At 39.4% G+C, this 26107-nt stretch overlaps 1 protein-coding gene across 1 annotated transcript in view; it reads left to right on the plus strand.

Annotated features, from left to right (window-relative positions):
• ARMC3 (armadillo repeat containing 3) overlaps positions 1–26107 on the plus strand; it is a 102187-nt gene that overhangs the window by 19690 nt on the left and 56390 nt on the right. The window contains exons 5-10 of the mRNA XM_067703484.1: positions 10680–10748; positions 10994–11169; positions 13539–13733; positions 16146–16329; positions 22220–22372; positions 22474–22579. Of these exons, the coding sequence (XP_067559585.1) occupies positions 10680–10748; positions 10994–11169; positions 13539–13733; positions 16146–16329; positions 22220–22372; positions 22474–22579 (883 nt within the window). The remainder of the gene's footprint in view (positions 1–10679; positions 10749–10993; positions 11170–13538; positions 13734–16145; positions 16330–22219; positions 22373–22473; positions 22580–26107) is intronic.

Consider the following 26107-nt stretch of genomic DNA (forward strand, 5'->3'; position numbering starts at 1 on the left):
CATGGTGTCCAGCAGGGACTGTGGCCTTGGTGTCTTCAGAGACAGTTATGAGTGAAGGAAGGGGGAAGGGAGGGGAAGGAGAGCCTTCTCTGGCATCTGTGGCATCACAGCCTCAGCTGCGGAGACCACGTGAACAGTACCTGCAGTGTTATGGGGTTGGCGGGGGCACTTTGCAGTTAGTGGAAGGGTTTCTGGTGGAAACTCCAGGGGCCCTAGCAGTGGCTGTGCTACAAGGCGGGGGCTCTGGGAGTATTTCCGGGAAGGACGGCAGGATGAGGACAGTCAGTGGGCAGTGGATATTCCACCAATGTAGATTACAATAACATTGGTCAACACTTACAAAGTACTTACAATGTGCCAGGCACTGTCGTACATAGTATTTATATATTAAATCGCTTAATGAGGTTGGTGCTATTATTTCCTTTACATATGAGGTGACTGAGGCACAGAGAAGTTAAAATAAAGTAGTAATCATTCGTATTGTGGGGCCTTCATAAATCTGTCTCGGGTTGTCTGTAGACTAATTCTGCCATATTGAATGTGCCATATAGAATTATTTATAACCAAAACAGGGAAAATATTTAAATTTGTTCCGTTTTATTCTGCATGCATACCACAGAGTTTGAAAACCAAAGGTGCTTTGTAACACCCCATGTGCAACTCCTTATTTTATTTTATTTATTTTAATTAATTAATTAATTTTTGGCTGTGTTGGGTCTTCGTTGCTGCACGCAGGCTTTCTCTAGTTGTGGCGAACGTGGGCTATTCTTTGTTGCGGTGCACGTGCTTCTCATTGCGGTGGCTTCTCTTGTTGCAGAGCACGGGCTCTAGGCGCACGGGCTTCAGTACTTGTGGCATGTGGGCTCAGTAGTTGTGGCTCGCAGGCTCTGGAGCGCAGGCTCAGTAGTGGTGGCGCACGGGCTTGGTTGCTCTGCGGCATGTGGGATCTTCCCAGACCAGGGCTCGAACCCGTGTCCCCAGCATGGGCAGGTGGATTCTTAACTACTGCACCACCAGGGAAGTCAAACTCCCTTTTTTTTTTTCTTTTTTTTTTGCGGTACGCGGGCCTCTCACTGTTGTGGCCTCTCCCATTGCGGAGCACAGGCTCCGGACGCGCAGGCTCAGCGGCCATGGCTCACGGGCCCAGCCGCTCCGCAGCATGTGGGATCTTCCCGGACCGGGGCACGAACCCGTGTCCCCTGCATCGGCAGGCGGACTCTCAACCACTGCGCCACCAGGGAAGCCCCAACTCCTTAAACATAAGAAAGATCCCTTGAAGGATTGGGTTCCTTGCCCAAAGTCATGCAGGTGGCTAGTAGCAGAACTGAGATGAGAGCTAAATTACAACTTTACTCTCTGACTCATAGTTCAGTAGACCTTCTGTTCACTAAAATCTTTTACGATCCTTAACATTAGTGTCCATGCTAAGTCAGATTCTCCTTCTAAATGATTTAGAAAGGAGAGTTATAATTTCCTGTTTACATTTGTATTTTCAATTTAATATCTAGGTCTCTGTGATTTTTTCCCTTTTTATGTTAATTTCTGTTATTCATTTTATTTTGTATTTTCATCTTCTAATATATACAAGTTTATCATCTGTGAAACCCTACAATTTGTTTGCAAATTTTTCTAAGTAGGTTTTTAAGTTGAATTTCATGAGTTTCTAAAGGAGTCTGTGGCCCCCAAATGTAAAGAATACTGTTACATTTGGGTGCTAAATGAGATGGCTCCCTTAGACCCGTCAAACCACAGTCTGTAAGCTGGCTGGCTGGGCTGTAACCAGCTCTAGAACCAGTGCAGTCTGCAACTGTAAAGCTTAACCATGGAAAGACCTTTGCTGTCTTCAAGGTCTCCACTGAGTGCCTGGGTCTCAAGTATACTGCATGAACTTGTAAGGACCTTCTTTTGATTCTGTGAAGTGGGTGAAAAAAATCAAACCATTATTGGGATTAACTTACCTGATTTTCTATTTGAACTATCTGATGACATGGATAAAACACATGGCATCCTCAACTGCTTGCAGAGCTCCTTTTTTGGTAAGAGAGCCAATACAATAGCTAGTGCTTCACTTTTCATACATGTCCAAGGAAACTTGGAATAAAAAATAAGCAACAAGTCTTTTGACCTAAATGCAAAGTCATGTTTCCAGACCAGTATGTAAATAAATGCACCTCTGAACCTGCATGGTTAAATCATCATCTTTGGACAGTCTTAAAATAACTGATGCTTCTTCAGAAATTTGTACTTTCGTACGGTTTTCCACCACTATGCTCATAGTGGATGAACCAACAGAATGTTCCAACATTCCAGGTGCTAAAGGATTGCTATGAGAACCATCTTTTCCCTTTTGCAGTTGCAAATAAATTTTTTTTTTTCTAGAGTGATTGAGCTATGTGTTTGTGCCATGCTTGGGTCATTCAAGATAGGAATTTAAATTACTTTGTTAAACCTTTTTATCAAACAGGAGCTGCTGGGGCTTCCCTGGTGGCGCAGTGGTTGAGAGTCCGCCTGCCGATGCAGGGGACACGGGTTCGTGCCCCGGTCCAGGAAGATCCCACATGCCGTGGAGCGGCTGGGCCCTCTCAACAGTGAGAGGCCCGTGTACCGCAAAAAAAAAAAAAAAAACAGAAGCTGCTATCTTCTTTCACCTTCCAGTTTGTATTTAGTTCAATGAGGCCATACAACAGAGACTCATTTAATGAAGAGGGTTCAGCTAAAGAGAGAGTTCATTAGGATCCTCGTGAGGAGAAGTAGCCTTGGAAGCCCAGACGTTACATTACTTAAGGCAGCAGTCCCCAACCTTTTTGGCCCCAGGGACCGGTTTCGTGGAAGACAGTTTTTCCACAGACCAGGTTGGGGGGCTGGCGGGGAGGTCAGGGGATGGTTTTGGGATGATTCAAGTGCATTACATTTATTGTGTACTTTATTTCTATTATTATTACATTGTAATATATAATGAAATAATTATACAACTCACCATAATGCTGTCAGGAGGCAGAGCTCAGGCGGTAATGTGAACGATGGGGAGCGGCTGTAAATACAGATGAAGCTTCGCTCACCCTCCTCTCACCTCCTGCTGTGCAGCCCAGTTCCTAACAGGCCACGGATCAGTACCGTTCTGTGGCTTAAAGGCCTGATTGAGGCAATCTGAAGAGCTTGCCATCTTAGGAAAAGGTTGATGTAAAAGAGTATACAAGATCAAGAGTAAATTAGGTGGTCAATATTATGCAACAAAAAAACTGTAAATAAGAATTAATCCAAGAGCATGGGATATCTTTCCTTTTTTTTTTTTTTTTTTGCGGTACACGGGCCTCTCACTGTTGTGGCCTCTCCCATTGCGGAGCACAGGCTCCGGACGTGCAGGCCCAGCAGCCATGGCTCACAGGCCCTGCCACTCCGCAGCATGTGGGATCTTCCTGGACCAGGACACGAACCCGCATCCCCTGCATCGGCAGGCGGACCCTCAACCACTGCGCCACCAGGGAAGCCCCATTTCTTTTTTTAAAATTTATGTATTTATTTTGGGGGGTCATCTTTGCTGCACGCAGGCTTTCTCTCTAGTTGCGGCAAGCAGGGGCTACTCTTTGTTGTGCGCAGGCTTTTCTCGTTGCAGTGGCTTCTCTTGTTGTGAAGCATGGGCTCTAGGAGCATGGGCATCAGTAGTTGTGGCATGCAGGCTCAATAGTTGTGGCACACGGGCTTAGTTGCTCCACGGCATGTGGGATCTTCCCGGAGCAGAGATTGAACCCGTGTCCCCTGCATTGGCAGGAGGAGTCTTAACCACTGAGCAACCAGGGAAGTGTCTCCATTTCGTTGAATCATCTTCAGTTTCTTTTATTAGTGTTTTATAGTTCTCAGCATATAAGTCTTTCACCTCCTTGGTCAAGTTTATTCCTAAGTACTTTATTTTTTGGATGCGATTTTAAAATGGATTTTTTTTTTTTTACATTCCCTTTCTAATATTTCATTGTTCGTGTAAAGAAATGCAACAATTACTGTATGTTAATCTTGTATCCTGCTACCTTGCTGAATTCACTTATCGCTTAATTCTAGTAGTTTTTTGTGTGGAGTCTTAGAGACTATCATACTAAGGGAAGTAATTCAGAAAGAGAAAGACAAATATCATATGACTCCACTTACATGAGGAATCTAAAATATGACACAAATGAACTTATCTATGAAACAGAAACACACTCCCAGACATAGAGAACAGTCTTGTGGTTGCCAAGGGGGATGGGGGTGGGAGAGGGATGGATTGAGAGTTTGGGATTAGCAGATGCCGACTATTATGTATAGAATGGCTAAACAACAAGGTCCAACTGTATAGCACAGGGAACTGTATTCAATATCTTGTAATAAACCATAATGGAAAAAAATACGTATATATTTGTGTAACTGAATCACTTTGCTGTGCAGCAGAAACGAACATAACATTGTAAGTCAACTATACTTCAATAAAATAACTTTTTTAAAAAAGGAATGCACTTAAAACAGATGGCATGGGAACTACAATCCTGAAGCTGTGGAACAAAAACCACATTCACAGAAAGATAGACAAGATGAAAAGGCAGAGGGCTATGTACCAGATGAAGGAACAAGATAAAACCCCAGAAAAACAACTAAATGAAGTGGAGATAGGCAACCTTCCAGAAAAAGAATTCAGAATAATGATAGTGAACATGATCTAGGACCTCAGAAAAAGAATGGAGGCAAAGATCGAGAAGATGCAAGAAATGTTTAACACAGACCTAGAGGAAGTAAAGAACAAACAAACAGAGATGAACAATACAATAACTGAAATGAAAACTACACTAGAAGGAATCAATAGCAGAATAACTAAGGCGGAAGAACAGATAAGTGACCTGGAAGACAGAATGGTGGAATTCACTGATGTGGAACACAATAAAGAAAAAAGAATGAAAAGAGATGAAGACAGCCTAAAAGACCTCTGGGACAACATTAAACGCAACAACATTCGCATTGTAGGGGTCCCAGAAGGAGAAGAGAGAGAGAAAGGACCCGAGAAAATATTGCAAGAGATTATAGTCGAAAACTTCCCTAACAGGGAAAGGGAAATAGCCACCCAAGTCCAGGAAGCTCAGCGAGTCCCATACAGGATGAACCCAAGGAGAAACATGCCGAGACATGAATCAAATTGGCAAAAATTAAAGACAAAGAAAAATTATTGAAAGCAGCAAGAGAAAAATGACAAATAACATACAAGGGAATTCCCATAGGGTAACAGCTGATTTCTCAGCAGAAACTCTACAAGCCAGAAGGGAGTGGCATGCTATACTTAAAGTGATGAAAGGGAAGAACCTACAATCAAGATTACTCTACCCGGCAAGGATCTCATTCAGATTCGACGGTGAAATCAAAAGCCTTACAGACAAGCAAAAGCTAAGAGAATTCAGCACCACCAAACCATCTCTACAACAAATGCTAAAGGAACTTCTCTAAGTGGGAAACACAAGCGAAGAAAAGGACCTACAAAAACAAACCCAAAACGATTAAGAAAATGGTCATAGGAACATACATATCGATAATTACCTTAAACGTGAATGGCTTAAATGCTCCAACCAAAAGACACAGGGTTGCTGAATGGATACAAAAACAAGACCCATATATACGCTGTCTACAAGAGACCCACTTAAGACCTAGAGACACATACAGACTGAAAGTGAGGGGAAGGAAAAAGATATTCCATGCAAATGGAAATCAAAAGAAAGCTGGAGTAGCAATACTCATATCAGATAAAATAGACTCTAAAATAAAGAATGTTACAAGAGACAAGGAAGGACACTACATAATGATTAAGGGATCAATCCAAGAAGAAGATATAGCAATTATAAATATATATGCACCCAACATAGGAGCACCTCGATACATAAGGCAACTGCTAACAGCTATAAAAGAGGAAATCGACAGTAACACAGTAATAGTGGGGGACTTTAACAACTCACACCAATGGACAGGTCATCCAGACAGAAAATTAATAAGGAAACAGAAGCCTTAAATGACACAATAGACCAGATAGATTTAATTGATATTTATAGGACATTCCATCCAAAAACAGCAGATTACACTTTCTTCTCAAGTGTGCACAGAACATTCTCCAGGATAGATCACATCTTGGGTCACATATCAAGCCTCAGTAAATTTAAGAAAATTGAAATCATATCAAGCATCTTTTCTGACCACAACACTATGAGATTAGAAATGAATTACAGGGAAAAAAACATAAAAAACACAAACACATGGAGGCTAAACAATACGTTACTAAATAACCAAGAGATCACTGAAGAAATCAAAGAGGAAATCAAAAAATACCTACAGACAAATGACAATGAAAACATGACGATCCAAAACCTATGGGATGCAGCAAAAGCAGTTCTAAGAGGGAAGTTTATAGCAATACAAGCCAACCTCAAGAAACAAGAAAAATCTCAAATAAACAATCTAAACTTACACCTAAAGGAACTAGAGAAAGAAGAACAAACAAAACCCAATGTTAGCAGAAAGAAAGGAATCATAAAGATCAGAGCAGAAATAAATAAAATAGAAACAAAGAAAACAGTAGCAAAGATCAATAAAACTAAAAGCTGGTTCTTTGAGAAGATAAATAAAATTGATAAACCATTAGCCAGACTCATCAAGAAAAAGAGGGAGAGGACTCAAATCAATAAAATTAGAAATGAAAAACGAGAAGTTACAACAGACACTGCAGAAATACAAAGCATCCTAAGAGACTACTACAGGCAACTCTATGCCAATAAAATGGACAACCTGGAAGAAATGGACAAATTCTTAAAATGTATAACCTTCCAAGACTGAACCAGGAAGAAATAGAAAATATGAACAGACCAATCACAAGTGATGAAATTTAAACTGTGATCAAAAATCTTCCAACAAACAAAAGTCTAGGACCAGCTGGCTTCACAGGTGAATTCTATCAAACATTTAGAGAAGAGCTAGCACCCACCCTTCTCAAACTCTTCCAAAAAATTGCAGAGGAAGGAACACTCCCAAACTCATTCTATGAGGCCACCACCACCCTGATACCAAAACCAGACAAAGATACTACCAAAAAAAAAAAAATTACAGACAAAAAAATCTTAAAATTTGTATGGGACACCAAAGACCCCGAAGAGCCAAACAAGTCTTGAGGCAAAAGAACGGAGCTGGAGGAACCAGACTCCCTGACTTCAGACTATACTACAAAGCTACAGTGATCAAGTCAATATGGTACTGGCACAAAAACAGAAATATAGATCAATGGAACAAGATAGAAAGCCCAGAGATAAACCCACGCACCCATGGTCAACTAATCTATGACAAAGGAGGCAAGGATATACAATGGAGAAAAGACAGTCTCTTCAATAAGTGGCGCTGGCAAAACTGGACAGCTACATGTAAAAGAATGAAATTAGAACACTGCCTAACACCATACACAAAAATAAACTCAAAATGGATTGGAGACCTAAATGTAAGACCAGACACTATAAAATTCTTAGAGGAAAACATAGGAAGAACACTCTTTGACATAAATCACAGCAAGATCTTTTATTTTTTTTTTGGGGTACGCGGGCCTCTCACTGTTGTGGCCTCTCCCATTGCAGAGCACAGCCTCTGGACGCGCAGGCTCAGCGACCATGGCTCACGGGCCCAGCTGCTCTGCGGCATGTGGGATCTTCCCGGACCGGGGCACGAACCCGTTTCCCCTGCATCGGCAGGTGGACTCTCAACCACTGTGCCACCAGGGAAGCCCAGCAATATCTTTTTTGATCCACCTCCTAGAGTCATGGAAATAAAAACAAAAATAAACAAATGGGACCTAATGAAACTTCAAAGCTTTTGCACAGCAAAGGGAACCATAAACAAGACGAAAAGAAAACCCTCAGAATGGGAGAAAATATCTGCAAACAAATCAACGGACAAAGGATTAATCTCAAAAATATATTAACAGCTCATGCAGCTCAATATTAAAGAAACAAACAACCCAATCCAAAAATGGGCAGAAGACCCAAATAGACATTTCTCCAAAGAAGACCTACAGATGACCAAGAAGCACATGAAAAGCTGCTCAACATCACTAATTATTAGAGAAATGCAAATCAAAACTACAATGAGGTATCACCTCACACCAGTTAGAATGGGCATCATCAGAAAATTTACAAGTAACAAATGCTGGAGAGGGTGTGGAGAAAAGGGAACCCTCTTGCACTGTTGGTGGGAATGTGAATTGATACAGCCACTATGGAGAACAGTATGGAGGTTCCTTAAAAAACTAAAAATTGAATTACCATATGATCCAGCAATCCCACTACTGGTCATATACCCAGAGAAAACCATAATCCAAAAAGACACATGCACCCCAATGTTCATTGCAGCACTATTTACAATAGCCAGGTCATGGAAGCAACCTAAATGCCCATCGACAGATTAATGGATAAAGAAGATGTGGTACATATATACAATGGAATATTACTCAGCCATAAAAAGGAATGAAATTGGGTCATTTGTTGAGACGTGGATGGATCTAGATACTGTCATACAGATTGAAGTTAAGTCAGAAAGAGAAAAACAATTATCATATATTAATGCATATATGTGGAACCTAGAAAAATGGTACAGATGAACCGGTTTGCAGGGCAGAAGCTGAGACACAGATGTAGAGAGCAAACGTATGGTCACCAAGGGGGGAAAGCGGCTGGTTGGTGGGGATGGTGGTGTGATGAATTGGGCGATTTGGATTGACATGTATACACTGATGTGTATAAAATTGATGACTGAAAAAAAAAAAAAAAAAACCCAGATGGCATGAAGGTACTCCGGGAAGGAAGGTGCTGGCAGTTCTGAACCAAGCTAGAATTGTAGGTGTCCCACTGCTTGCCTAGAACGTGTTCATGTGGCCCAACCACAAGTCCAAGTTGCCATATCTGAGAGTGTTCTCTGCTGAGAAAGAAGGGGACAGAGATCAATATTATATTTAAAGTGACAGAAGTAGCAGCTTACCCATTATTTCTGCTGATTTAACCTCAAGAACAGAAGGACTATTTGAACAATCTGGTGTCAGAAAGTTTAATAACAAGTTAATCAGCTATGCCACCAATTTACAAGAGCTGCCATTGAATCTGAATGATCCATTGAGCCTTAAGAAAGTGGTGTAGTGGATAAACCTCCTAGATCTGTTGTTGAACAGACCTGGGCTAAATTCATATGTAGAAAGGAATTTCGTGGCCCAGAGAATCCTCTGATGAAAACTTTTAACTTGTTTGGGCACAGCAAGGGGGTGGTGGCACATACAGATGCAGCAAGGGGCCCTCTCCCTGTGGGAGCAGATGCTTCCTGCAGGGAAACACAAGGAGCAGAGAGTACACAGGGCCAGAATCTTCCTGACCTCATGGTCAGCGTTGTAGCAGAAACTCTGAAGTAGATGGAAGATTATCTTGTATACTAAGTGGAGAATGTACTTGGAGATCTAAAAGCCCAGAAATGCTTTTCTTCTAGCATGTAAAAATAGGGAACTTTGGTACAACCTTCCAAAAAATCATTGCAAACAACACAGACTGGACTCATAAGAGTGAGAAGAGAATGACAGCATGCTTTTCCAGAGGGGGCACCTCTGCCTAGTTTACCAGGACACTTGGAAGGATCTGACTATTATGCCATGGCTATTATTTCTAGACCTGTGGAGGTAATGCGTTTTTCAGAGGAGTTTCGACTGTAAAATATGAAGTCCTACACTTCCCCAAAACTCAATTATTCTTTTGTGCTGAAAGCCTATCCATGTGCATATATAGCTAGCTGTAAGTTCGCTAGCCCTCTTTGAGCCATTTTGAACAGAACAGAGAGAAAGAAGTTTTGACAGGTTGAGGAACAGCCACATCCCTGAATCACACAGGAAAAGGTGTCCAAGAAAAGGCAAACGTATCCAGCGGTTAATTCCCGAGACCATCTGCTTCAGCTGCTGCAAAGTGAATTTTTCCAAACTTCTGGTAACACTAATTTTGGCTTACAGAAGAGATAATCGACCAAGAAGAGAAACTGCAAAACTGAAGTAGCAGCTATGCCTTATTTCTCAGAAAAAGGGGGTTAAGGATGGCAAGAAAGAAGCAGGGGCATAATTGTCTAGCTTTAATTAGGCTCCTGTAAATAATACAAAAGTGAACTTTAAAAAATTAATATACTTATCTTTAAGCATCTTTGGCATTTCTGATAAGCAAATGGAACATATACAAGATGTATTTATGGGAAAAGGCTGAGGATAATTCTTATTTGCATTTTATACTAGTTTTATTAAAATCTAAATTTAAAAATATCCTCCCAACAAAACAAAAAGAATTACTGTTGTATCATAAGCAAGTGTAGGGCACAGTAACTCAACTTTACTGATGGTGTTCTAGGCACTTTCGTGCATTTATGGTTATCTTTTCTAGTGTTTTGGAAGGTCGTACAGCTGAGCAATCAAGCAACATGGGCTATAGTCTGTCTGGGGTCAGACAGACCTGGGTGTGAAACCCGTCCCCACCTCTTACTTGCTGTGTGATTGTGAACCTCAATTTCCTTATCTGTAAAATTAGGTAATAATAGAACCTATCTCATAAGGAACTATTCCACAGACATTGCCATTATTATTATAATTAATAAACATTAATATTCTGTTTCTTCTTTTGTAGATGATGTCAAAAAATTGTTAAGGGAGTTAGATGTCATGAATTCTGTGATTGCTCAGCTGGCCGCAGAAGGTAACTCTGCATCCTCCATCTATCAATATTTCAAAAATGGGGAATGATTTATTTTTCGCATCTGATTAAAGTACCGATTGAAAATAGTTTATGAAACACCAATTCTGTATTGTCATTAAACTCTCTCAAACTAAGATGGGCTCCAACCAAGGTAAGATCTGTGGAGCTTTGGTTTTCACAGCGTGGTTTAACATAATGGTTGAATAAGCCTTTACATACTTGGGTTATTTGTTTTTGATACACAGAGGAAGTAGTTATCCATGAGTTTGCTAGTCTTTGCCTAGCAAACATGTCTGCAGAGTATACCAGCAAAGTGCAAATATTTGAACAAGGTGGATTAGAGCCTCTCATCAGACTGCTAAGCAGCCCAGACCCGGACGTGAAGAAGAATTCTATCGAGTGCATTTACAACTTGGTCCAGGTGAGATTAATTTCTAACAATGAGTTTTGACAAAAGCTGGTTATAGAATTTATTTTCCCATTAAAAAAAGGACAAAGCTTTAAAAAAAGGTCCAGTTTTAATTAAAATCACTCCTTCTCAGTACTATTTAGTAGTTATCATTCAGAGGAAAAATAATGGAAGTTTAGAGTCGATACCTTTCAGTTTTCACGTTTTGTAAGTAATTGTCCCCCATAAAAGGGCATTTTAAAAGAATAGAATGGGCTTGCAAATTAAGGCAGGATTATACTAGGTAAGTACTATTTCTTCCAAAACAGGAAATCTAATATTAGTGTTGAACTAGTTTTGACCTAGGCAGTTAACTGTTGATCTAATCTTGGTGATCCAATTGGTTGGTATCATCTGCCTTACACAATGTACCAAGATTTTGGATTCAGCTTATTTGTTGGTGAAAAGTTGAGTTTTGCTGAACAGAACTCATCATTCACAGTTGCAAGATGCTACCTCACTGTGATGCTTTCCTTCATAATGGAAGAAACACCCTACCCACCCTCCGCCCACAACCTGTCCTGTCCTCTGACCCCTCCCCTCCAATCCCCAACCCAGCACACACACCCTCACACCCCCAGCAGGTCAGCTTGCTGCCACTTTGGACAGCCTTCTCTGCTTCTTCTCCTGTTCAGGTTCCTGAACAATTCCCACACACGTTTGATAAGCTTTAGACCACCTGGAAGTACAAGACACCATTTTAAATAACCGTCAAGAGAATGTGAAAGAAGAGATATGGAAGCAAAGGTGAAGGAGGTTTCATTGAGAAGCAAAGTATCTAGACAAAATATATAGAAAAAGAGGACAAAGGCACTCATGCCAAAAGGCACCCAAAGCATGCAACCCTGGCCCTGGCATGTCCTTGCCACGTAGCTGGGCACCCACTGGTGTTACCTTTCCTCTTCCTGAAGAGCAAGTGCAGCCATACCCCTTCTCTGGTGACTTTACTTCATCCTATAGGCCTAAATAATCCTGAAAACGTGTCTGTGTGTTTCATGCCAAGACTCCTCATTAAGTCTATTTCTCTATATTTTTTATCAAGTGGAAATGAAAAGACTTACCTCCACTATTCTTCATAACAGAAGGACTAGCTAATAACAGTGTATTCATTTCCTAAGGCTGCTGTAACAAAGTACAACAAACTGGCTAAAACAACAGGAACCTATTCCCTCACGGTTCTGGAGGCTGGACTTCTGACATCAAGGTGTCATCAGGGCCATGCTCCGTCTGGGACTCTGGGTAGAATCCTCCCTTACCTCTTCCCAGCTTCTGGTGGTGGCTGTGAATCCTTGGTGGTCCCTGGTTTGCAGCCTCATCACTGCAATCTCTCCCTCTGTCAGCTCTCTCGCCTCCTGTTATAAAGACACCAACCTTATACGGACACCAATAATTACCCACCCTACTCCCCCATGACCTTAGCTTAACTAATTACATCTGCAACGATCCCATTTCCAAATAAGGTCACATTTTGAGGTACTGAGGAGTAGGACTTCAAGATATTTTGCGGGGGCTACAATTCAACCCATAGCAAGCAGCAACCTACAGTTTTTATGTCTGAAGGAAGCTGACTATGAGAGGCCAGTTGAAGGATAGACAGAGGGAAGATAAGCTGGAAGTGGGGTCTTTTCTGTCTTTAATTCTATTTTAAGTTTACCCTGTTTTGATTTAAAATGTCATGATTTAGTAGTCAGAGTTTGGGGGCTTTTCATGACTTTTTTGCTTTGTTTTCTCTGTCGCTCACCCCAACGACCCTCCCTCCACCACTCACCCAGGATTACAGGCACACCATGCAGAGCGACTTGTCTGGACTCTAATGACCCTTTGCTCTTGTAAATGTCTTAAATTAAGGTTATGTGTCAGAACTAAACCTGATGTAAATTTGCATGCACAGGTCCTGCCAACAGCACTGCATGCAGATTAGTATTTTATAAACCATCCATCTGAATGACAATAATAAGGAATTGATACCGTCATTTCATTTTATCGACTACTATTTGAAACAGGGTATAGCGTGTGAAAAGAATTTCATTATGCATAGATTTTATTGTGATGCTGTTTGTAGTAAGAGGAATTTTCTGTATAATAAAAAAACAGTAGCTGCTGAGAAGTCATAGATCATGCCTATTTCCTATTATTGACAAGGTCTGTATAGTTAAAATGAATATTTTGGTGTTGTCAATCCAGGGTTTGCTTATATTTGTTTGTGAGTTATTTTGGAAGCAAATCCAGAATAAAAGATGGGAACATTATAACTTATAATGTTCTTTGTTAAAAAATAGAATCTCTCCATTCTTAAGACTGCTTTAAAAACCACTTATTTGAACATTTATATTTCCTGGCAGGATTTTCAGTGCCGAGCGACACTTCAAGAACTAAATGCAATCCCTCCTATATTAGATCTCTTGAAGTCAGAATATCCAATTATTCAGTTGTTGGCTCTCAAAACCTTAGATGTTATTACAAATGATAAGGAGTGCCGGGCAATGCTAAGAGACAGTCAAGGAGTGGACCATCTTATTAAGATCCTAGAAACTAAGGTACCTGTAACATTCATTCAACTCTCTATGAGGAGATGTATCTCTCCTAAGTGTTGTTATAAAATACAAATTATAGAATATTTTTTAAATGAAATTTTATTATATTTAAGCATGATGCTAAGTAGAATAGACTAATTTGCTTATTGCTACATAGTTTACCAGCACAATTAAATCAGACAATTGGTAGAGGGCATTCTAAAATAATTTAATTTTTTAAAATCTTCTGATTTAAGATTTTTAAATTTTTGTTTGTGATCTTATGTTTTCTTGAAACACCTAGAATTAGTCTTTTAACCTTTGTCTGCCCCAGTTTTCTTTAGGGTAATGCAAGAAGAGTCATTTACCACACATGATGGAGGGTAACCTGCTTTACTCAGTCTACTGATTTAAATATTAATTTCACCTAAAAAATGCCTTCACAGAAACATCTAGAATAATGTTTAACTAAATATCTGGATACTGTGGGCTAGCCAAATTAAAACATAAATATTAACCATCGCTAGTCTATCTGGCATCCATACACAGCTCCTAAATCATTAATCTCCAAATAAAGACAAAAACAAGATCATACTTCCACTTAACATGGTCCAGCTGTCCTGTGTACAACAAAACACACACTGTCCCCTTCCCCATAGGAGGATGCAAAGTCCTTGGATGATGTTTCCTCTTCTCCTTGACATCCCATAATAAGATGTAAAATTAACCGTACTTAAATACCATATTGTAAAGGCAGTACATCTCATGTTGCCTGAGGGGATAAGAGAGAGAAGAAAAGGATATTTCATGCACACACACACACACACGCACATTCATAACAAAATAAGGAAGCAATACTCATGACAATTATAGTCCTCTTTTCTGTAACTGATCACATGGTTGTAGTTGGTATTTATAACTACCTTCTTCCGATACCCGTTCCATATTCCGCTTGCCCTCAGCAAGCACCTCAGCTCATCTTGATTCTTTTTTTTTTTTTTTTTTTTTTTGCGGTACGCGGGCCTCTCACTGTTGTGGCCTCTCCCGTTGCGGAGCACAGGCTCCGGACGCGCAGGCTCCGCGGCCATGGCTCACGGGCACAGCCGCTCCGCGGCTTGTGGGATCCTCCCGGACCGGGGCACGAACCCGTGTCCCCTGCATTGGCAGGCGGACTCTCAACCACTGCACCACCAGGGAAGCCCCATCTTGATTCTTTACTTGATGTGGTGACCCAAACCTTCATTCCTGAAGACCCTGGACCATTAGTAGTGGTACCCAGATTGGGTCATTATAGTTTTCCATCAACCTTAATCACAGGGTATGGTATTACTAAGAAATGCCATAAGGGACCCCCTGTATTCCAGGCATAGTCTTCCTCACCTCTGTTGTGGAGTAGCAGTCCAATTTCCCTTGGATAGGTGGGCTCAATCACCCCAATCAGCACAGTAACTCTCCTCTTTGCCTGTTGATTCAGAACCATGAGGCTCCCAAAGAGGCCAGGTGGCAGTCTTAGCTTTTAGTTCTGTGGACTCATTGTTGTGTCTCCTGGTGGAAGTATCCCTCCCTTTGGATCTAAGATTTCTAGATCAACAGAGCATAAGGTTTACAGGTACAGGAAACAAAATGTTTGCTACTGAATTGCCATGGGTAATAGTGAGTGGTGCCACTCCCATATCCATTCCTTGGTTCCTGGGAGTAACAGCAACATATAGGATGCTGTTCCAGAGAACATATAGCCCTGCAAGTTATTGCCACTTAGCTAGCGCTGTCACTGTGTCTTGCATAGGCCATTCTATCAAGCCAGCTGCTTCAGGATGGTGGGGAACGTGGGAAGGCCAGTGATTTCTGTGACCATCTGCCCACTGCTGCATTTCTTTTGCTGTGAAGTGAGTTTCTTGATCAGAACCACTGCTGTGTAGAATACCATGGCAGTGGAGCATCTTTACTGTGATTTCTACCTTAAATTTCTAACTGTTCAGAAAAGGCTTCAGTTTTCCACTGCTATGGGGATTCTGGAGATTCCTCAGGCAAGAAAGCCACACACTCACAATACCTCCCTCTACCAATTGGAGATTTTAAGGAATATACTTTCTTTCAGCTTCTGTCTGCTTTTTCAAAAAATATTTTCTTTAGATTTTAAACTTGTCGGTGGAAGGCTGTTTGAGCAACATCACTTGGATACCATTACTGGAAGTTTCCAGCAACTATTTTTTATCTGTAAAACATTTTGGAATAGGGGAAATGAGAAGAGATGGGACTAATGGTCAGGGAGAGAGATGTCACATTAATAAACAGAACTGTTTCCTTGGGCCTCTGTCACAACAAAATTAATTACATTATGTTCTGACTGATCTGAGTCCCTCTTGTAATAAAATTTGGAAAGTGTGGATTGCTTTTATTACAATTTTCTAAAGTTGTGTTTGCTTTTATTATTAGGAATTGAGTGACCTTCATATAGAAGCGCTTTCCGTGTTGGCCAATTGCCTTGAAGATATGGATACCATGGTGATGATTCAGCAGACAGGGGGTCTTAAGAAGCTCCTATCATTTGCAGAAAACTCTACAATTCCTGATATTCAAAAGAATGCAGCAAGAGCAATTACTAAAGCCGCTTATGATCGTATGTCTCATTTTGTATAAACTAAGCATACCTATTTCCTCCTGTAGTCTTGATTTCAATTAGTGCTAACAAATGCTACAGCATTTGTCTGCTTTTAGATGGTCATTTGAGGATAGTGCTATACTTACTATTCAAGATCAAAATTCATCTCAATGCTAGTAAGTAAAAGTAGAGATTGCTTTGTCCAGGATTTAATAAACTCAATATGATTTAATTATAACCTATTTTTAAACAGTTCATTCCTAAATTAAGTTTTAAGCTTTTATTTCTCCTGATTTTGAAATTTTACAGAATGTATGCACTCTCTGTAATCCCGAAAACATCATTTCAATAAATCCACATTTGGAATGATATCTATACAGTAATTTCGAGTTGCAGCTGGAGTCTAGCTGTTCCATGTTATATAGCTGTGAAAAATAATATGCTCATACTATACACAAAATACAATTTTCATTTCACTGGCAAGCTATGTTGACATAAATCTGTAAAATATGGGAGATTAATTACATCGTGAGCACTGAAGATAAAATTATAATTTCAATTTATGTATATTTGGAGTATTTTATTTAATAAAAGATGTGATTTTATTTTCCCCCTTCCACATCACCCCTCTTATAAATGATGACAGCTTTGACTAGTTTAAGTGATTTATATTCTAAACATATATACTCACATCTGTATATATGTCTATATTATGGGAAACATTTCCTTTTCAACCCATACTGGATTTCTTCAAAGTTTTAATGCAGTGTGCCAAATTTCACCTCCCAGTACTAAGTCAGTAGAGAGGTGCCTCGTGAGTTACATCATACAGGCCAAATCTAAAGACAGCCTGTAAAATTAATTTTGACAAAATTGCTTAATTCAGAATTCTCCCAAAAGGAACTTAGGCGTTGTCATTACCTGGTCAGTTCTGTTCTCCATCTATCCCAGGCCTTCTTAGTTATTTGAGACCAAATGAGAGGGCAATGGAAAGACATGAGCCATGTCAAACCTAAAATTTTTACGTATCTCAACTTCTCTTTGGGTTTTGGCCCCTCTTGTGATACAAGTTTCGTGAGTTTATTACCCATCACTCGATACAGTAGTGAAAAAAGCACGGGATGGAGAGCTCTTGCACTCTAGTTCTACTACTAATTACGCTATTGGCACTGCAGTGACCTAGGGATGTGTCTGTGAGTGAGCTACAGACTATCTGGACTGTTTATGAATTCATTTATTAATGTTTATTAAGCCCCCAGTTTGTATCAACAAACCCAGGGCAGGCAAGTAAGCAGGCAGTCGCGATGCCGTGTTAAACGTGCCTGATGATGGGGGAACAGGATCCCCCAGGAGGGTCCACCTAACGCAGACTCGGGTCAGACAAGCCTTCCTGGAACAGGTGATTTACAGGCTCAGACCTAGAGGAGATAAGGGAAACTGGCTGGGCAAAGAAGGTCCTGGTGGGTCGTGGGTGCTCAGCAGTGCTCTGAGGAGAAGGGACAGTGTGTAGTGGCCAGAGAGGGACAGAGCGTGGTGAGTTCCAGAGCTGAAAGTTTTCAGAATGGCCAGTCAATAGAGTGCAGCAGAAAACTGAGAGTCCAGGCCGGAGAAGTAGTGAGGCGCCACATGCTAACGGGCATCACGAGCCAAGTTTAAGAGCTTTGGACTTTATTTTCATGGCAACAAAGCACCCCTCAAGTGACTTAGAGAGGGGAGGGAACCCTACAGATTTTCACTTTTTAGAGAAAGAGCACTCTTGCTGCAAAGTGGAGAAGAGATTAGACATGCACAGGACCAGATGCAGGAAGACCGGGAAGGGGACTGCTGCAGTGATCGAGGTGAGAGGAGGGGGGTCCTGAAGCAGAGCCGAGGTGGTCGTGATGGACTCAGAGGCGTCTGCAAGGAGACCCAGCAGCACGGTGCTTGAGGGTCCATATGGGTTTGTTGAATGACTCTGTGGGTTGGGGGAAGAAGAAGGTAATGCCAAGGACAAGGCCTTCTGGCTTGGACAGCTGGACGTAGAATGGTGCCACTCACAGAAATGGGGAACTCAAGAAGAAGGGCAGGTTTTGACTGAAGGAAAGGAGATGAGGTCTGTTCTTTTTTGAAAAATTGTAAAATACACATAATATAAAATTCACCGACTTCACCATTTCTAAGCGTACAGTTCAGTGGTATTAAATACATTCATGTTGTGCTACCATCACCACCATCCAGCTGCAGGCCTCTTCGTCTCACAAGCCTAACCTTCTGTACCCATGAATAAATAACTCCCCCCTTCTCCCTCCCTGCAGTCCTTGGAAACCATTCTTTCTGTCTCTGTGAGTTTGACTACAAGTACTTATATAAGTGGAATCATACAATATTTGCCCTTTTGTGATTGGCTTATTTCACTCAGCATAATGTCCTCAAGGTTCTTTCATGTTGTAGCATGTGTCAGGGTGTCCTTCCTTTTCAACTCTGAAAAATATGCCATTGTATGATTATATCACATTTGTTGATCCTTTCATCTGCTAATAGACACCTGGATTGCTTCCACCTTGTGGGTACAGTGAATAATGCTGCTATGAACACAGATGTACAAATATCTCTTTGGGCCCCCGCTTCCAATTCTTTAGGGTATATATCCAGAATTGGAATTGCTGAATCATACGGTAATTCTACGTTTACTAATTTGAGGAACTGCCATACTGTTTTCCATAGCAGCTACACCATTTTACATTCCCATCAACAGGGCACAAGGGTTCCAATTTCTCCACATTCTTGCCAACACTTGGTATATTCTGTCTTTTTTTCTTTTTTTTAATAGTAGCCATCCTAATGGGTGTGAAGTGGTATCTCTTTGTGTTTTGATTTGCATTTCCTTCATGGTTAGTGATGTTGAGCATCTTTTTCATGTGCTAAATGGCCATTTAAAAAATCTTCTTTGGAGAAATGCCTATTCAAATCCTTTGCCCATTTTTAAACTGGGTTTAAAATTTTTTTGTTATTGAATTGTAGGAGTTTTTATATTTTCTAGATATTAACTCTTTATCCGATATATGACTTGCAAATATTTTCTCCCATTCTGTGGGTTGCCTTTTTAACTCTATTGATTGTGTCTTTTGATGCAGAGACATTTTAAACTTTGATGTAGTCCAGTTTATATTTTCTTAACTCCATTCATAAGTAGGTTTTTACAAATGTTGCTCCTTATACTGTTCCATATTCATTTATAACATTCTCTTTTTACTTTCCATCATCATAAAAGTTTTTTGTAGGCTAGGGTTAGGGTTAGCATTGTCATTGCATGTCAAAAACACAGTTGAAACAAAACCACATAATATACACTCTTTAAGTTTTGTTTGCTGAGTAAAGTTTTAATACGCACCCCTAAATTAGTATGCCTTTGACCTGGCACCAGGAGGAGGAAGGTGTTAACTACCATTTTGCCATGAGGTTTATGAACTGCATTAACATCTCAGCAGGAGCACAGGTGGCCCACTAGCAACTTCTGAGAATGGGTAAAGAAAAGCATCATTACATACAGATTTATTTTCAGATACAAAACCTCATGCTTTTAAATTTAGTGATACTGAACAAATGTTATTTTTAAAGGACATTATTCTATTAGTAGCATAATTACCTTGCCATCTTTACTTTCTGTGTAATTAACACGGAAATACTTCTCAGTGTAGCAATTCAATGAAGGTACTTGGTTAATATGTTAATTCATCTTTTAAATCCATTATAGCCACGCTGCAGTCAGCACTTTTGAGGTCTGGTGAACACAGCTGGATTTTGAGAACACTCCCAGCAGGGTTGAGAAACTAATTGCCCACAGTATTTAAATTAGTTTTTAAAAATTGTTCCAATAATTGTGTATACACTGTTTATTGTAACCATCACATACTCCAAAGTTAGTCTTTTCAAATTAATTATTTTGGTCGATTTTCTTGATAGAATCCACTCAGAGTGTTCTGTTTAGTGAAGTTGATTGAGCATCATCTCGGAAGTTTTTTTTTTTTTTTTGCGGTACACGGGCCTCTCACTGTTGTGGCCTCTCCCGTTGCGGAGCACAGGCTCCGGACGCGCAGGCTCAGCGGCCACGGCTCACGGGCCCAGCAGCTCCGCGGCATGTGGGATCTTCCCAGACCGGGGCACGAACCCGTGTCCCCTGCACCGGCAGGCGCACTCTCAACCACTGCGCCACCAGGGAAGCCCATCTTGGAAGTCTTAATTATAAATCTGAGGATTTTAAGTCAGAGATTCTGGAAAAGTTTGAGATCTTGTTTATTCAGGGAAAACTAATAAGGACTACATATATTTTAAAACATTTTAGGGGCCATATACTTGAGATTTAAAGTATTAATCGCAGCTTGTTAATGAAACAGTTATGGCCTGACTGAATTCCAGTTTTAAATGAAAGGAGCAGGGATTAAAATGATAGGATTATAGGACATGGTTCATGATTGCTTTAAGATGAATGAACAGAAGTGTTAGTGACTTAGCTTGTGCCAGTGATGGCCAGATTGCTCCGGCATACATCTGTGTATCAGAGGAACAAAGGCCAAAACAGTATTTGCAAAGGTGGTGACATCTGACCATGATACCGCTTCTGTGAAAAAGGTAATTTTTAAAAATCATTGTTGAAAGAAGACAAAAATCAATAAAAGTGGAAACCTAGTTGCTAGAATTTCTGAAGATATCTCTGGGAAAAAAGTTAATTAAAATATGTACAAGTAGTGAATTATTTCCACATGTTGATGTAATCTAAGGTAGTATCAGCATTTTTTGCAGAGATCTTTATTCTAACAAAATATTCTTCTCTTGTATATCAACATCCTAAGAGCACATATCACACATTCTTCCATTTTAATCATTTACATTGACTTTATAAAGGTTAATTAATGAGAACCAAACCTATGACAAAATTTTCTTAGGAACTGTAAATAAATTAGCAAGGAATTATTTGTAAGCTGTTTCTTTGCCAACTTGTCTCTGGTTCTGTTATAGCATTAAAACTGAGTTCGGTTTAATATATATTTTTTCTAGTACATGCTTTTAATAAATAGTAATTTATTTAGAATTAACTGTAGAACACAAAACAAAAATTGTTTAATGTTCTAATTTAATTCAATGCAGTATTTGCTTTTGTATAGTGATGAGATTGTCATTTATTAAAAAATCAAACTAAATAGAGGAACATCGGGAACAAAAAGAACATTAAAAATACTTTGGTTTTGGTTTTAATTTAGTGTTTTATAGTGGGGTTAATATCATGGTATGTACTTAAGAGTCATAACTTTGTTTTCAAACGGAACTGTGCTATGTTTATGTTATTTTATGTTTATGGCAACTTAGCAATTAAGTAATTATTATAGTTTTTGCTATGTCAGCATGTATTGTAACAAGATAAAAGATGATCATAAATTCCTTAAGACTTGGGATCATATCAATACTTTATTACTCATTTTGACTTTCTCCTCCTCTCTGCTCTGCTCTTGAGCATCCAGCTCACAAGTTTGTGCGTCTTAGGCATTCTTCAAATATAGGGCTTTGTATTTAAAATAAACAGGTTTTTGTATTCAGTGAGAAGACAGCGCATGTGAACACAGCACCATGACAGGCACATGACTGATGTTAAATAAGTTCTTGCTAAGTCTGAAGCTTGCTTCTTTCTTATTACAGAATTTTCTCTGCCATAGTACTGATATCATATGAGGGAAAATGAAAAAAATGCAATGCCCATAATTCATTTTGCATAATCACTGTGTTCTAAAGGATAAATAGGTATATATTTTAGACTGTGACTAAAGCTAACAAATAGTTTGAATTCCTATCATATTTTGGATGCGGAAGTCTTTACACTTGCACAGTTTTTGCAGCAAAATTCTGATTTTTTTTTCTCCCTTTTGGTTTATGAAAGCTGAAAATAGAAAACTTTTTCACGAACAAGAAGTTGAAAAATGCCTTGTAACCCTTTTGGGTTCTGAAAACGATGGAACTAAAATTGCCGCTTCCCAAGCTATTTCGGCAATGTGTGAGAATTCGGGCAGCAAAGAATTTTTCAATCATCAGGGTAAGCAAACTGGAAAAGGCCACTTTGAACATTTTTAGGTTGCCATATTCTAGTTCACATCGATGTCTGTAAAGTCACATTTTACCTTTCTTTTTCTGTAGGGATCCCACAGTTAATTCAGTTACTAAAAAGTGACAATGAAGAGGTAAGGGAAGCTTCGGCCCTTGCCCTGGCGAATCTGACCACTTGTAATCCCGCTAATGCAAAGTAAGTACAAAAAGACTCATTCAACAGGGACTTGTTTATGGGATATTTAACAGTCCAAGATGTGCTCATCGTAATCTGGCTTTCAAGGCAGTTTACATATTCTTTCAGATGCTTCTATGTTGAGTTATTTATTCCTTAGGAACCCTTATGAAAATAAGAGTCAGCAGATAAGCCTGTTTTCCAAAGACATTACAAAATCTTGAGGGTTTCTGGGCTTGCTGGGAAAATGTGCAGGCCATTTGATGCAGGTAACAGGCTAAATCTTGTAGAAGGTTCCAGAACAGAGAAAACTGGCTAATGTTGGAAATATTAAAGACAGTCTACAAATATTGGTAAATCAAGAAAAAAATTCTAAAGAACCAATTTTAAAAGGACATAAACATTAGATAAATCGAGAAACATTTTAAAAGTCCATTGAAAACAACATATATGGGTATATACTTATGGAGAAGGGTTGAAAAGGAATGTCCTCCGTATTCCAAACACTGTGAAATGTAATTTATATTCATTTAAAAATTTAATTGTCTAGATACTCCATCTACTAATGAGGAAACTGAAGCTCTGCAAGTTTCCCTAATTTTCCTGGGTACACATATTCATTCAACTAGATGAGCTAGAAATTAAAGCCAGATCTGTTAGACCCCAAAGCCTTACTATTTCCTCTACAGAAGATACAGTTGCCTTATAAAACAGTAAGAATTTTTAGAAGGCAACTTTCATAAATAAAATGATTATTGCCATTTGCGATAACATGGATGGGCCCTGAAGATATACTGAGTGAAGTAAGTCAGATGGAGAAAGACAAATATTCTATGATTTCACTCTTATGTGGAATATAAAAAACAAACCAACAAAATAAATGAACAAGCCCAATCAAACAAAAACAAATGTATCGATACAAAGAACAGAGTAGTGATTACCAGAGGGGAAGGGGCGGGGTGGTGGGGCGTGGGAGTGGGAAATGGGTAAAGGGGATCAACTGTATGGTAACGGATGGAAACTAAATTTTTGGTGGTGAGCACACCATAGTGTATACAGAAGTAGAAATATAATGTACATATGAACTTACATAATGTTACAGGCCAATGTAACCTCAATAAAAAGTAAATCTAAATAAATAAAGAAGAGTAAAAAAAAATTTATTTACCTTCCCTAAATATGGTATGAGTATTAGTCAGGGTTCTCTAGAGAAACACAACCAATAGGAGATATATATATATGAGATTTATTATAGGGATTGGCTCATGAGCTTATGAAGGCTGAGAAGTCCCACGATCTGCTGTCTGTGACGTGGAGAACAAGGTTGTAAAGGTCAGTCCCAGTGTGAGAACCAGGGGCACTGATGTCCAAGGAAAGGAGAAGATGGCTGTCCCGTCTCAAGCAGAGAGCAAATTTACCCTTCCTCCTCTGTTCTGTACAGTTCCTCAGTGGATTGGATGATGCCCACCCACGTTGATAAGAGGGATCTTTATTCAGTCTGCGGATTCAAATGCTGACCTCTTCCAGAAACACCCTCACAGACACACTCGTAAATAATGTTTCACCATTATTGACTGGGCATCCCTTAGCCCAGTCAAGGTGACACATAAAATTAACCATCTCAGTACGTTAGTTTTTAACACTCAATTATTATTGTTTTGTGGCATTGTGCCTAAAATTACCCATTTCTTACTTGAAATAAATCCTCCTCCATCCCCATCATATAGTTCGTCTGTCTCTTACCCTTTCTTTCTTTTTCCATACTCCCACACAAATATTTTATAAGACCTTAATGGAATGACTAAAAATCTAACAATGTCCAATAAAAACGTAGCTGAAATGCATAAGCATCAAAACAAAATTACGTTCCTTTAATAGCTACAATCTTTGACATGATAATTTCCTAAATTCAGGGCCATCATCATCTGTATGAAAGCACACACATTTCTAGAATATTGGGTCATAGTAAGTAGCAATTTGAAAACAACATATTCAGTGATTTTTACAGTGTAGTCATGCCAGTGCAAAAATCTTATGACACAAAACACTTCTATCTCCAGTGCCTTTAGATTTATATATTACCTAACACACACTAAAAGGTCTCCAGTGTACACAGCCCTCTTGATTTGATGTGAGTTTGCCTGGCTTACGTCGTTTTATATAAAATCATAGAAAATTAGGATGGCAAGTAGTTCTAAAAGAAGCTGCCTTCAGATCTTCTCTCTCAATTACCTATTTATGAGATTTTTGTCTTCTGCCAGTATAGTTCCATTTTGTCAACACAGGGAGGCCAATTAGGGCTAAATGTTGCCTGACTTTTCCTCTATGACAATCAACCTTATTTTTGTAATTTAATTTTTTATAAATTTTAATTGCTGTTATTTCTTTAACCTATTATGTACCATACATTGTGATTTCTTTTTTCCAACTTACGTTTGGTGAGGGAAATGGGACATGAATAAAAGTGTTTTATGGATTTTTTTTGAGGTCTGTATAGCTTTTACTTTGGACTTTTTTGAGCTAAAAGATACTGAAAATTAATGGTTTTGAGGAGGAAATGGAGTCAGATTTGACCTGTTTGTGCCAAATGCTGAAAACTGGGGTTGAAAAAGATTTTATAGTCAATCAAAAGGAATGAACACAAACAAGCCCCATTGTCGATCCTTCTAGGGTGGTACTTACTGAAGCCAACCACAGCAGAACAGACAACAAAGATGACTGGTTATTTGTAGTAAAAAAATGTTTCCTACTCAGATCATTTTTAAAAGATTATCTTAAACTCGGCATTGGTGAGTGTTTCCAGCATCGATTTTTAGAAGCAGTCCATTTCATCAGCTTTCCTAGCAAAGTGCTAGCTATAGGAGCAAGGCTGAGTCCCTGCCTCTGCTGCCGGGGGGCTGGAGCTGAGGGTTAGAAATAGTTAGAAAGTTGCTTTTCCACCACACCTAAGTAGTAAGAGAAGAAGGCAAAAACCCAGAGCTATTGTCTTCCAGGTGCATTTGGTAGCTGTTTGGATACCTGATAATTGCTAGCCTTTTTTTTTTTTTTTTTTTTAATGCAGTTAAGCCCTGAGAATTCTAATTTTGTTTGTTAAAATGTAACCCCTTCCCCTATACTTCTATCTCAAGTGCCTAAAATGGATTTCTAATTCTTACACTCAGGGTACCTTCTGGAGCTGGAGACTCATTTCATGAACTGAGTAGTAACTGGCATGTTATGACAACATAAAATGCTGGTATAATTTCCTTTATGTAACTGAGTTTTGCTTGGAAAGTTGTGGGTAAATCAGAATTTTCTGAAGTAAAGAAAATAATCAACCAGAGGAAAGAGGAACATACTTTGCTGTGACTCTCTTTGCAAAACTGGCAAATGCTTTTTTAAGTCAAAGTATTTTTATAATCTAAAAACAGAATTTTATAATATACATAAAATAATTTACAATCTAAAATACCTGGATTCAGATTTGTGCTCTTGCAAGAGAAAACACACCCAAATGTAATAAAATAGGAGAATGATGAGAAATTTGGTAGCAATGATAAATAAATAACC

Source organism: Pseudorca crassidens, chromosome 1, assembly GCF_039906515.1.
Source record: "Pseudorca crassidens isolate mPseCra1 chromosome 1, mPseCra1.hap1, whole genome shotgun sequence".
Lineage (NCBI taxonomy): Eukaryota > Metazoa > Chordata > Mammalia > Artiodactyla > Delphinidae > Pseudorca > Pseudorca crassidens.